Source organism: Castanea sativa, chromosome 8 (genome assembly GCF_040712315.1).
Source record: "Castanea sativa cultivar Marrone di Chiusa Pesio chromosome 8, ASM4071231v1".
NCBI classification, from domain to species: domain Eukaryota; kingdom Viridiplantae; phylum Streptophyta; class Magnoliopsida; order Fagales; family Fagaceae; genus Castanea; species Castanea sativa.
In genome coordinates this window covers 47,327,376-47,338,654 of record NC_134020.1, presented here as the reverse complement: position 1 = coordinate 47,338,654, position 11,279 = coordinate 47,327,376, and the positions used below count along the sequence as shown (strand labels likewise).

At 34.3% G+C, this 11,279-nt stretch overlaps 2 protein-coding genes across 3 annotated transcripts; one reads left to right on the top strand and one right to left on the bottom strand.

Moving 5' to 3' along the window:
- Positions 1–2,374: 2,374 nt before the first annotated feature.
- Positions 2,375–3,637, bottom strand: LOC142607501 (uncharacterized). Of its 2 annotated transcripts, none has more exons than XM_075779021.1 (2): positions 3,415–3,637; positions 2,375–2,736 (listed from the first exon to the last, which is right to left on the bottom strand). In XM_075779021.1, the coding sequence occupies exons 1-2, from the start codon at positions 3,535–3,537 to the stop codon at positions 2,644–2,646; spliced, it is 216 nt and encodes a 71-aa protein (XP_075635136.1). In that variant the 5' UTR covers positions 3,538–3,637; the 3' UTR covers positions 2,375–2,643. The 2 variants fall into 2 exon arrangements, 1 of the variants encoding a protein (XP_075635136.1); XR_012839341.1 differs by lacking the exon at positions 3,415–3,637 and adding an exon at positions 3,051–3,085 and having other exon boundaries at positions 2,524–2,736.
- A 1,334-nt stretch (positions 3,638–4,971) lies between these two features.
- Positions 4,972–9,619, top strand: LOC142607500 (pentatricopeptide repeat-containing protein At5g66520-like). The gene is made up of 3 exons (XM_075779020.1): positions 4,972–5,568; positions 6,851–8,298; positions 9,059–9,619. The coding sequence occupies exons 1-2, from the start codon at positions 5,030–5,032 to the stop codon at positions 7,653–7,655; spliced, it is 1,344 nt and encodes a 447-aa protein (XP_075635135.1). The 5' UTR covers positions 4,972–5,029; the 3' UTR covers positions 7,656–8,298; positions 9,059–9,619.
- Positions 9,620–11,279: the final 1,660 nt, after the last annotated feature.

The following is an 11,279-nucleotide window of genomic DNA, read 5'->3' as shown; positions in this document are numbered from 1 at the left end:
TTTTTATGCGAAATTTACCATAAGGAAATATTTTTATATTAAATTTTAGGTCATTATGTATTTATATAAGTAATTGATGTTCACAATCAGAAGCCAACTTAAAATGAAGAAAGATTTTAATTTTAATTTTTTTTTTTGAGGAGGGGGTGGTGTTTATTGCTTCAGATTTGGATTGTTTTATTTTATTTTATTAAGTGCTTCAAATTTTGTTTATTTGAAGAACATTAAGACTGAATTTCACTAACCTACACAGGCTACATCAATTGGTTGGCATTACTAGTCTGTATTCTGTTTCGTGCTGTGCATGTGGTGAAATAAGATATGGAGCAGTTATAAATATTCGAAATCTGCTTATAAATAATAATTTTCCAGTTTATGTTTGAGGTGAATGTGCTACCTTTGGTGTGTAAAATGCTAGCAGTTTGTCAATAGAAGTGTTTTTAATAAGATTGATAAACGCATCTTTGAATAGAGTCAAAATTGAATTCCCATCTGGTTTCCAAACAAGAATTTAGCTGCTAAACCATTCAAAAAAGAAAAGTGCATCCACTTCTAATCTAATGCCAGTAAAGATGGCTAATATTCCACAATTCCCTCATTGAACACAACCCTTCTCATGAACAACTGCTTATCTTTGTCACAATCTCTACTTGTAGCAGATTAAAAGATCCTCTCTCTCTTATCTGGGCTGCATATTCTTAATTTCTTACCTTGTTTCAGCATTTCTTCAACCGTTACAACTGCTAGGATCCACTCTTCAATTAATTATGGAAATGAAACCAACACCAAGTTTGGAAAGACATTTATAAAAGGGAGCACAAATGCCTGAATTTGAGGAGTGAAAGCTTTATACACAGACCTAAGATCTATATAATTACACTTCATTGTGCCTCGACTCATGTGGCAAATAACCCATGAGAACATGTAATTTTCTTTTTAAATCAACCTTATAAGTCAACTCTCCTGCTCACAGCTCTGCAAGAAGTTCCAGGAAAAATCTCATCATCATAATTCCTTAGACAGATGACAATCCAAAATTGCAGACAAATCAACACCCCTCAAATCATACATAAATACACAACTAATCTTCACCTCTCTCTCTTAATAAAGAGTCAAGTGGTGTCTTGGCTTGATAATAAAAAGCAATTATCATGAAACGGATGTCATAAGTTCAAATCCTATCATATTTATCAAAAGAAAAAAAATCAAACACGTTGGATTATCTTGTTTGTAGGTTAGCTTGGGCTGCCACTCTTTATCATTTGTGGTTAGATTGTAATGCTAGATTGTGCAATGGGAGAATAAGATCCGAGAATGCAATTCTTCAAGGTTGAATCCAATGTTATTTATGCGAGTTGTAGAGTTGAATTGTTGTAAGAAAGTGTCACTCAATCATTAACAGAGGTTTGGGCTGTATGTGGAATTTTTCATTCAGTTTTGAGTCTTGAATTGGGTTTGCTCTGTTGTCCTTGTAGCCTCTGTTTCTTTGGTGTTTTTGCTAGATATGTGCTGGCTTTTGGTCTCAGGTGGGGGTGTTCTTTGATAGTATATGTTCTATTTGGTATTAATAAAATATCTCATTCATTTTTTTTAAAACAAACCAGCAATTGTGTTAGGCTAAGAACAAAAGCACCTGCCAATCCATACGGGCATACTTTCCAAACAATTGTATAATTTACCAAATGATTGTTTGGACCAATTAACTATGAAATGGTTCCAATATAATTAATCTAATTGGGAAAAAAAAATTGACAAACACACAACAGGATTCTGATTAATACAAATCAAAATCGAACCAAAAAGTAAAAACATTAAACAGACCTAGAATTTCAAGCAAATCTGTGCATGGCCACTCATGGATTGATGCTAATTGCTATTTCTAATTTATCTCTTAAATGTTAAATCTGTTAGTTTTCAGGTTGTTCAGGCAATGACGGAAAACATACAGCACTCATAGACTGTTGTGCTTTAGGGGATCTATTTATTTTCCAGATCAAAATCATATTAAAAGAACATGCTTTGCCAGAAAGATACGAGGATCTGTCAAACCAAGATAAACAATTTGATTAGAAAAGTTAGAGAGATAGAGAGAACTCGCGTGCTGTTCATGGAGCAGGACCCCAATGTAAAGATCAGATTGGCTCTGTGCCTGGCTTCAGCAATGTGTGCTGCTCTAAATACAAATCGTTTCCACAGAACACACAGGAGTGAATAACCATTCTAGAGTAAGCATTTGGTTTTTTGGCATTCAAACGAATCAAACGTGGAAAGTACAGGTGAAGCTCTACAGAACTAAATTTTTTTAACTTCTCACAATTACACACACACACACATAAATCTTCAAAAAATTGAATAGTACACCATTTAGTCATTATTTTTGCCAGAGAAATGCAAACCAAAAACTCCTATATTCAAAAGCTCGTTTTCAATTTTTTGAATTGAAGAACATTGTGGGCCACCGAAAAGAAGTCCAACACATTCATGGCTATTATAGAAGTCATACATGGCCATGCAATACACATATAGAAGCAGAACTCCAACAATTTTATTTCAGTTAAGCACATTTGCTCTGAATTCATATTCTACATAAAATTCCCAAAACACGGTAAAAGATACAATAAAACAATATATTGGCAATTGAACTCATTTTGAACTGGGATTTGATCTGCCAGTAACTGGGAAAGGAGGCAATCTGAGCACTGCTTCTTCCGTCTCAATTGGGTCTGACCTGAGTATCTACCCAAAAAACAAAAAAGCAAAGCATAAATGAACACCCTTATATCAATAAAAATCCATCTCTAAATTGAAAAATGTATGTTAGTTTAACAAAAATGAATTGTACCACTCACAAAAAATGAGTAGAACTACACTCAAAGAGATCAAAAAACACAAAATGCAAAAATCCAAATAACAATTTAAAGAGAGAGTAGTGGCCCAGTGGGTCTTGGAGGACAGACTTAAATCAACAAAAGTAACCCCATAACAAATTCCATCTGTATATTGATATAAGAAAGTGAATTGTAGCCAAGAACGTTGTAGCTCAGCTATACCTGATCTCCTTAGGTTCAAATTACCCTCTCCCACTTGCAACAATTATCAAAAAAAAGAAAATGAATTGAACTAGATACACATAATGATATATCAAAAAACATAAAATGGAAAACCCATATAAAATTTTTAAAGAGAGAGTAGTTGGTCTTGGAGGACAGAATTATATCTCCAAAAGCCTCTACAATATTGAAAATTTTCTATATTGATATATATAGCAAAATGAATGGTACCACATACACATAGAATAACGATATCAAAAAACACAAAATATGAAAAATCCATGTCAAATGAAAACTACTACAGGCCAAATATTCACATAAAAATTTAGAGAGAGAGAGAGAGAGAGAGAGAGAGAGAGAGTACTGGGTCTTGAAGGACAGGCTTGGTGTCATCTTGAGCAGGTCTAAAATGGGGTTTGCTAGGCTTCTCTGAACTGCTTTGCCCATTGTTGTTGTTGGATTTCATTGAAATCTCTGAAACTTTCATTGTTACCTAGCTCTCTCTCTCTCTCTCTCTCTCTCTTCTGAGTAGTCTCTACTCTCTATTGCTTTCACAAGAGAAGACGGAAAGAAGAGAGAAACGACGGCGTCTTGTAACTGTGTGATACAAAATTTAGTCTAAAATTCAATTTAGTGCATTGGTTTTTACTTCGATTGAAAAATTTGACCCTAAGATTAAACTTTGGTCAATTTAGTCCTCGCCTTTTCAGAGTCCAATTCTGTCAGCAGTCAAGCTGTTTAAAGTTTAAACATTTTTTTTTTACCACACTCTTGGTGCGATGGTCACTTTACAAGTATAAGTGCTTGTGGGGTGTGAGGGGCAAGGGCCGGAGTTCAAGTCTCCAGGAGGGAGCTTCACACACATATATACTTAGATTAGGCTAGAGTAAAATTCTATCTTGTATAAAAAAATTTAAACATTTTTTTGGTTAATATAAATTTGATAGAATTAATTGTGTGATAAGTATTATTTAAAAAAATAAGGTTGATACGGCTTCATTTTTAAATAAATTTGGACAAAAAATAAATACTAAATAAAATAAGTAGAGAGTTTATTTGAGACTTACAAATGATACAATAAAAAAACAATAAATTGACTTATAATTAAGATCTAAACGCACACTAGAAGGAATTTCAAACTAAAATCTAAAACAAATGGAAACAAGAAAAAAAGAATAAAGGTACAAAAATTACCCTTCTAATTTGATTAAATATATTTTTTGTTATTAAAATTTAAAAGGTTGTTATTTAGTCCTTAAGAATTCAAGAGGTGTTAATATTTTGTCCAACTATTAATATCTCACTCAAGCAATTATTTATGTGAAAAAAGAAAATGTTGATGTGACACGTCAAAAAGTTAACGTGATTTAGAAGAAATTTAATATAATAAAAATAGAACTTTATCCTATGTTTGAGTATTTATTTATATGAAAATGAAATGTTGACGTGACATATTAAAAAGTTAATGTAATTTGAAGAAATTTAATGGAGTAAAAATAGAACTACGATCTATGTTTGAGATAAATAATAGTAGGGGAGAGGATGTAGAATTAATGTTTTAATCCCGATGTTGGTAACCTCTTGTAGAGAGGGAAAATTCATGATTTATCACAAATTAATAGATTATACTATCAAGTTTATAAAATATTGTTAATTACAAAATGCCACGTATTGCTATTAAGTTTTCTATCACTATTTAGAAACCAACAAAAATTTGTCAAAGTGTCGTTGAAATAGAGGCATAAAATGCATGCAAAAAACTAATCATAAGTCAGCGCGTGAGATGAGTCCCAAATTCCAACATGTTTTAACCTATCATTTTTTTTTTAAGAGGCCATTTCATTGTAATTGTCGATAGTGTAATTTGGATGTTTTGAATGATTAAAAGAGGACTGTTTTAGGAGCTACCCAAAACCTGCTGTTTTAGTTCGGAGTCTTTGTGTTTTAACTTTTAAGTCTTATATGTTAATGTCAGTGTCATGGTTTCCCGCCAAATTCAAAACCTGATCCAACGGTCAAAAACTACCTCCCATCTTCTCCAATTCCAGTCTCTGATCTTCAAAACCGCTCTAGATCACGACGCCGAATTCATCTCTCAGTTCGTCCTTTCTGGGTGCTCGGTTTCAGTCCATTTTGCAAAATTAGTATTCGATAGCTTGCCCATTACTCCACCGCTCTTTGCTTGGAACACAATTATCAGAGCATTTACCAAGAGCTCAACTCCAATACAATCAGTGAGGCTGTTCTCTCAGCTCCAAAGTGTTGGGCTCAAACCAGACAATTTCACATACCCTTTTGTTTTGAAAGCCTGCGGCCAGTGTTCGTTGGTCGGAGAAGGTGGGGCGGTGCATTCGATGATTATGAAGGCGGGTTTTGATCTGGATCGGTATATAGGGAATACCCTTTTGAGAATGTATGCAGCTTGTGGTGCTGTTTGGCTTGCGAGGCAGGTGTTCGATGAAATGACTGTGAGAGATGTGGTTTCTTGGAGTTCCATGATTGCAGGATATGTTGCTTGGTATGCCCCTTTAATGCTTCTGCTCTCATGCAAACCTTGTTTGGAGTTTGGACTGACTGCTGGGTGTGTTTTCATTAAGAGCATTATAAAAGCTTTCAGATGATTTGTCATCAGCAGCACTTGCTATTTAGTGTTTTCGGTTTTTTCACCCAGTAAAAATTGATTAGTAATTTTATCGTTTACCTTCCCAAATTATAACATAGAGTTATAGTTGTTTTTGAATGTAATGAAAAAGATCCAGGTTACTAAACTTCCTCTTCTGACCATAAAATCCTGATAATAATCACATAGAGTTCCTTTGTTAATTATTTTCTTAAACTTCCATGCCGACCATGGATTAATATATGCTCCTTTTGTTCATCAAGTATGCTAACTTTTCGTATATGAAGATGCATTTAATATTCATGGTGCTTTCTTAACTTTTGGTCACAAAAAAAAAAAAAAAAGAAGTTTCTCTGACCTATCCATGGTGATTTCTCAACTCTTGGTATCCAACATGTTCTCATGAAAAATAAACATGTTCTTTATAGCTGTGAACTCATGATTTCAATTGCTTTGACATTCAGAAAGAGCTCTAGAATTACTCCACATATTAGAATTTTACAATAACAGAGTAGAGAATTGATAAACTAGTCAAGCTTTATAGATTGGGTACTTCCTACAACTAACTTGGGCCATGGGATTTGGAGATTAAGTTCCTAGAGGCATGTGTTTTCAGGTTTAAGGCTTGTATGCTTGTCCAATGTAGCAATGTGCTTCATACATTCTATTTCCTCATAATCCCTGCTTAAGAAAATTTCTCTGTTCCTTTCATTTGTTTGACATGTTAAAACTTAAAACTGTGAATCCTCTAGAAAAAGAAAGTTAACTATTACTCTTAGTTAATTTGGTGTCCTCATGATGAGAGATTTTAGTATGAAAACCTTCTTTTTGTTATTGTCATATGAATTAGTTACTATTTGTTTTAATTTTTATTTTAGCTTTTGCTCTCCCTCTCTTAGACTTTGCTTTATATTAAAATTCATAAAAGTTGCCTTAATCATGGCTAAGCTTCAAGTGTTATTCTTGCATCATGGAACTGCAGAAAGCTTCACCTCCAATCATAATTTAAAATCATTGTCAGGTTAAGAAAAATGACCAAATTAGTCAGATTGACTTTTATTATGTCTTTGCTACCAAGATGGCCATTTCCCTTATTCTGTAATTTTCATGTCATATATATAATACAGATTCACCTTAACCCCAGTTAAATTATTCCTTTCTTACTTTTATGTTTATACAGCAACTGTCCATCAGATGCCTTTAAGGTGTTCCGACACATGAAACTAGCAAATGTAACACCAAACTCAGTCACTTTGGTGAGCTTGCTGTCTGCTTGTACTCATCTTCTTGATATCAACACAGGGGAGTCCATTCATTCCTACATTATCATAAACCTTATGGAATTGGATGTTGCTTTAGGGACAGCTCTCCTTGAAATGTACTCTAAGTGTGGACATATTAACAAAGCTTTCCAAGTTTTCAATTCAATGGGCGAGAAGAATTTGCAGTCGTGGACAATCATGATATCTGGTCTTGCAGATCATGGCCATGGGGGAGATGCTATTTCATTGTTTACTGAGATGGAAAGAACTGGGCTGAAACCAGACAGTATGTCATTTGCTGGGATCTTGTCAGCTTGTAGCCACTTGGGCTTTGTTGAAGAGGGTCAAAAGTATTTTGATCAGATGGTAAGAATTTATGATATCAAGCCAACAATGGAGCATTATGGATGCATGGTAGATTTACTTGGAAGAGCTGGATTGATCAATGAAGCTTATGCGATTATCAAGAACATGCCAATAGAGCCTAACTCAGTAATAATAAGGAGCTTCCTGGGAGCATGTAGGACCTATGGCTGGAACTTTTGTTTAGATGATAACCTTAGGAAACTATTACTTAAATTAGAGCCTGAACTTGGAGCAAACTATGTACTTGCAGCTAATGTATCTACTTTATCTGGTTTCTGGAATGATGCAGCTGACCTGAGAGTAGCCATGCAACACAAGGGATTGAAGAAGGCTCCTGGGTACAGTTGGTTGGAGTAAATAGTGGTTGTACTAATCATCAAAGAGACTGTACGGTAACTTTTGATCTTGGCTAATTAAGAGTCATAATCTATCTGAATTTCTGTATTTTGCTTAGAATTCAGGGATGAAGAACATAGTTTTGGAAGTTAAAGAGGCGTAGTGGTAGACTGAAAGAGAGATGAAATCTTTTGTAACAAAGTGCTTGAGCTTTCCAGGATTTTTTTTCTTGTTGACAGCTGCACTATTAGCATGTGAAATAAGATTCCCAACATGAAGTGCAAAGACTATTTCCTTTGAACTTGGTGCAATAATAAGTCTTAGACTAAAAGGTATATATGGAATTGAGTTTTGGGGGCTATTTGGGGAGCTTAACAGTCTGCATAAATATACGCAAACGCAGCTTGCATGCTACTGTAAAATGAAATTTCAGCTTGCCTAGGAGTGTAATTTTTCCGTTATTTGATGAATGAACCAGGATGTGAGAACTGAGACCTGACAAATGTGCAAGAAATAAATGTTAAATTTCTCAACAGTCACCTTTCCTGCAAGCAATAACCGGAGATTTGTTCTAATTTGAGCTGCATAACTTTCGTGTTATGGATATTTGAAGTTGTTGCACTAGTGGAGATTGGCTGAGTCATCATGATGTATATAAAATCAGGTAAAATCCTAGAACACAAAGTTGCCATTTTTGTTCATTTTCTGCCAAGAGCAAGTGATGGTTTGCTGGAATCACTAGAAGTGGTGCTTATAGGCATAGGTTGCACCTGGAATAACACATCTTATGAGCTGTTAATACCCAGAGGTGTTACTTTTACTTCAAGACAATATTTTTAAACTTGTGAAGCATCTCATTACATGCTCACATGATAATTTTCAAAGCAACTATAGAAGCTTTCTAGGAGTAACATTTTCTTATGTCTTTGTTGTGCATATCATAGAGTTGCCTTTTCTTATTTAGGCAAAGTAATTATCGGATTCTTATGAAATTCCAGCATTGCCCTTGCAAGTTAATAAATTATATGATTGGTAACTGATTGAACCATAGAGATGCTAGTGTGACTGTGCAGAATTCCATGACCACATGCCTTCAAATGAATGAGTTTTTTTTTTTTTTTGGGGATTTTCAAAAGAATGAGTTAAAACTAAGGTTAAAGGCTCAGTGAATCACTGAATTGATTCCCTTTGGTAAAAAGCCTGACAAAAGTTTCAAACTACAGAATAATTTATCCTAGTGAAATTAGAGTGCATAAGTCCATAGGTCCACCAGATAAATACAATAGGACACCTCTATTATTTTTATTATTTTGTGGCCATTTATCCCTGCATATGTATGTCTTTTGATAGCTTCTGAGTCCTGACCCTTTCAGTTTTTCACTCCCTAAGAATCGCTCACTAACCTTTTTTCCTCATGACTTCAGCCTCAAGATCAAGAGCATCAAGTCTCAGCCTCTCAGAGATGTGGCTCCTAATGGCAGCCATTATATTTATCTGTGGGTTTGTGGGTTATGTAATTTATGATGCAATTATGGCCACAGCATCTGAGCTATTGCAACGTTTGCTGGTGATTTCTCCTCTGTTGCTGGTCATTGCTGTTCACTGGCTCTCTACGGGCAGCCATTTTAACCTCCCAATTCCAGGGTCTGAGCCAGGTGCCATTCACCGAGCTGGGGGCTCACCTTGGGGTGTGGCCTTTGTACTCCTATTGCTTTTATTTCTCATATCCTACCAGCCTTCCTTGCTTGGCCTTATCTCCTAAAGCAAAGCTCAAGTATGTCAGTTCACAAATGCGTGTGCTTTATAGGTGTGTAATGTGTCCTTCTCCATAATGTAAGTTAACTTTCATTTCATTTCTATGGAAAATGAAATGAGGAGAAGGATTAACTGCTGTTACTATATATGCTAGTAAAATGTAATCTTGGTTATGGTTTCTTTATGTGTGTTTAACCAGCTTCTCAGAGTGAATCATCATATTGAAACCACTTCCTTTTTTTCTTTTCTTTTTTTGAGGATGAAACCACTTTCATTGATTTTGAAGAACTATGGAAATATTCCACTCATAAATAATCCGTTTGTGCTCTAATTTTTTTTTCTTAATCTCACAGTTTGTGTTCTGTAAACATAGGAATAGGGGAAACTTTTTATGAAAATATTAGCTCAAATTTGCTTTTCGCCAGCTATAAGCACAGCCTTGTCTTTGATGTTTGCATTATATGGGGAATAAATTTTGCTTCTACTTTATCAGGAAAGTGCTGGATGAACTTTTTAACTTGCCAAAATGCATTATGAGTTTTCCTGCTGTTTTCAACGTCAACAGGAAAGTGGGGGATGAACTTTCCAACTTGCAAAATGCAATAGGATTTTTCCTGTAATTTCTACTTCAACAGGAAAGTGAAAGATGAGCTTTTCAATTTTCAATTTGCAATAGGGATTTTCCTGTGGTTTTTGTTAGTGTAAAAACATTCTTTAATCCCTGCTATATTAAAATACACATTCCTGCACAACTACTTTTTGGAACCCACTTTCTGAAGAATGAATATTCTTCACTATCTCAGTAGGTCACTTTGAATTTTGATTCCCAGCATGAGTCTTTGCTTTATTCCTTTTCCGTTTTGGCCATTTGTTGATGGATCATGCAAACATTTGTTTTTTTCCCAAAAGTTGAATAGTAATTAGCAATACCTTGCCATCAACATTTAGCGTGCACACAACATAAAGAAAGGGATCGGCTTGTAAGGAAACAATTAAACAAAGGTGATTGTCTTTTTCGTTGAGATTTACATATGTATGGTGGGGAGCAAGCATCGGCATGCTAAAACTTCAAATATACTAAAATTTAGCATCAAACCCCGTGAAGTTTGCATCACTTCCGATTATAAATAGTTTTACAATTGAGCTACAATACCATCTTACTCTTATGATGGTTTTGAAGCAAGATGGTATTTTCTCTAAATAATATTTTGTTAGGTTTTTATTTGGGTTTTGAGTTTTATTTAGGTATTGGGTTATATCATTTTATTATGTAGATATATTATTTTAATGTATTGTATAGTAAAATAAAATTTGAAATGTTAACTGTATTTGTAAAATGATATAGTATAATAAACCATTTATTTGAATACAACAAGGAAACATAATATATTGCACCTAAAAAGTTTTTCCCATTATCATACATTTGGCATATACTGATATACATAATCTCTCTCGATGTAGACTTCACGTTTAGTGGGATATACATATGTCATATTCGCAAGAAACCTTCTTCTTTGATTAATGGATTACTTTATCAGCCCTCGAGGTTCGAAGCAGATAGGACAATCTGTATTGTCCGAGTGCAAAGATTGGGTAAATTTAAAAAAGAAGACAGAAATTATAGAAGTGAAAATAGGATTCAATGCAATTATCCCTCCTCTACTTACAAAATATTTTTACCACTTTAATTTTTTTTAACTTTTTCTTATTTTCATTATCCAATTCTTGAGATTGAAAGTTCCTTCTCTCTCTCTCTCTCTCTCTCTTTTTTAATTAATTAATTAATTTTTTTAACTCTGAATCAATCTCAGTCATTAAATCTATTCCAATAGGTAACCGGTAGGTCCGGTACATAGAAATAATTAGTGGTGCAAAAATTATAGGCCCAGT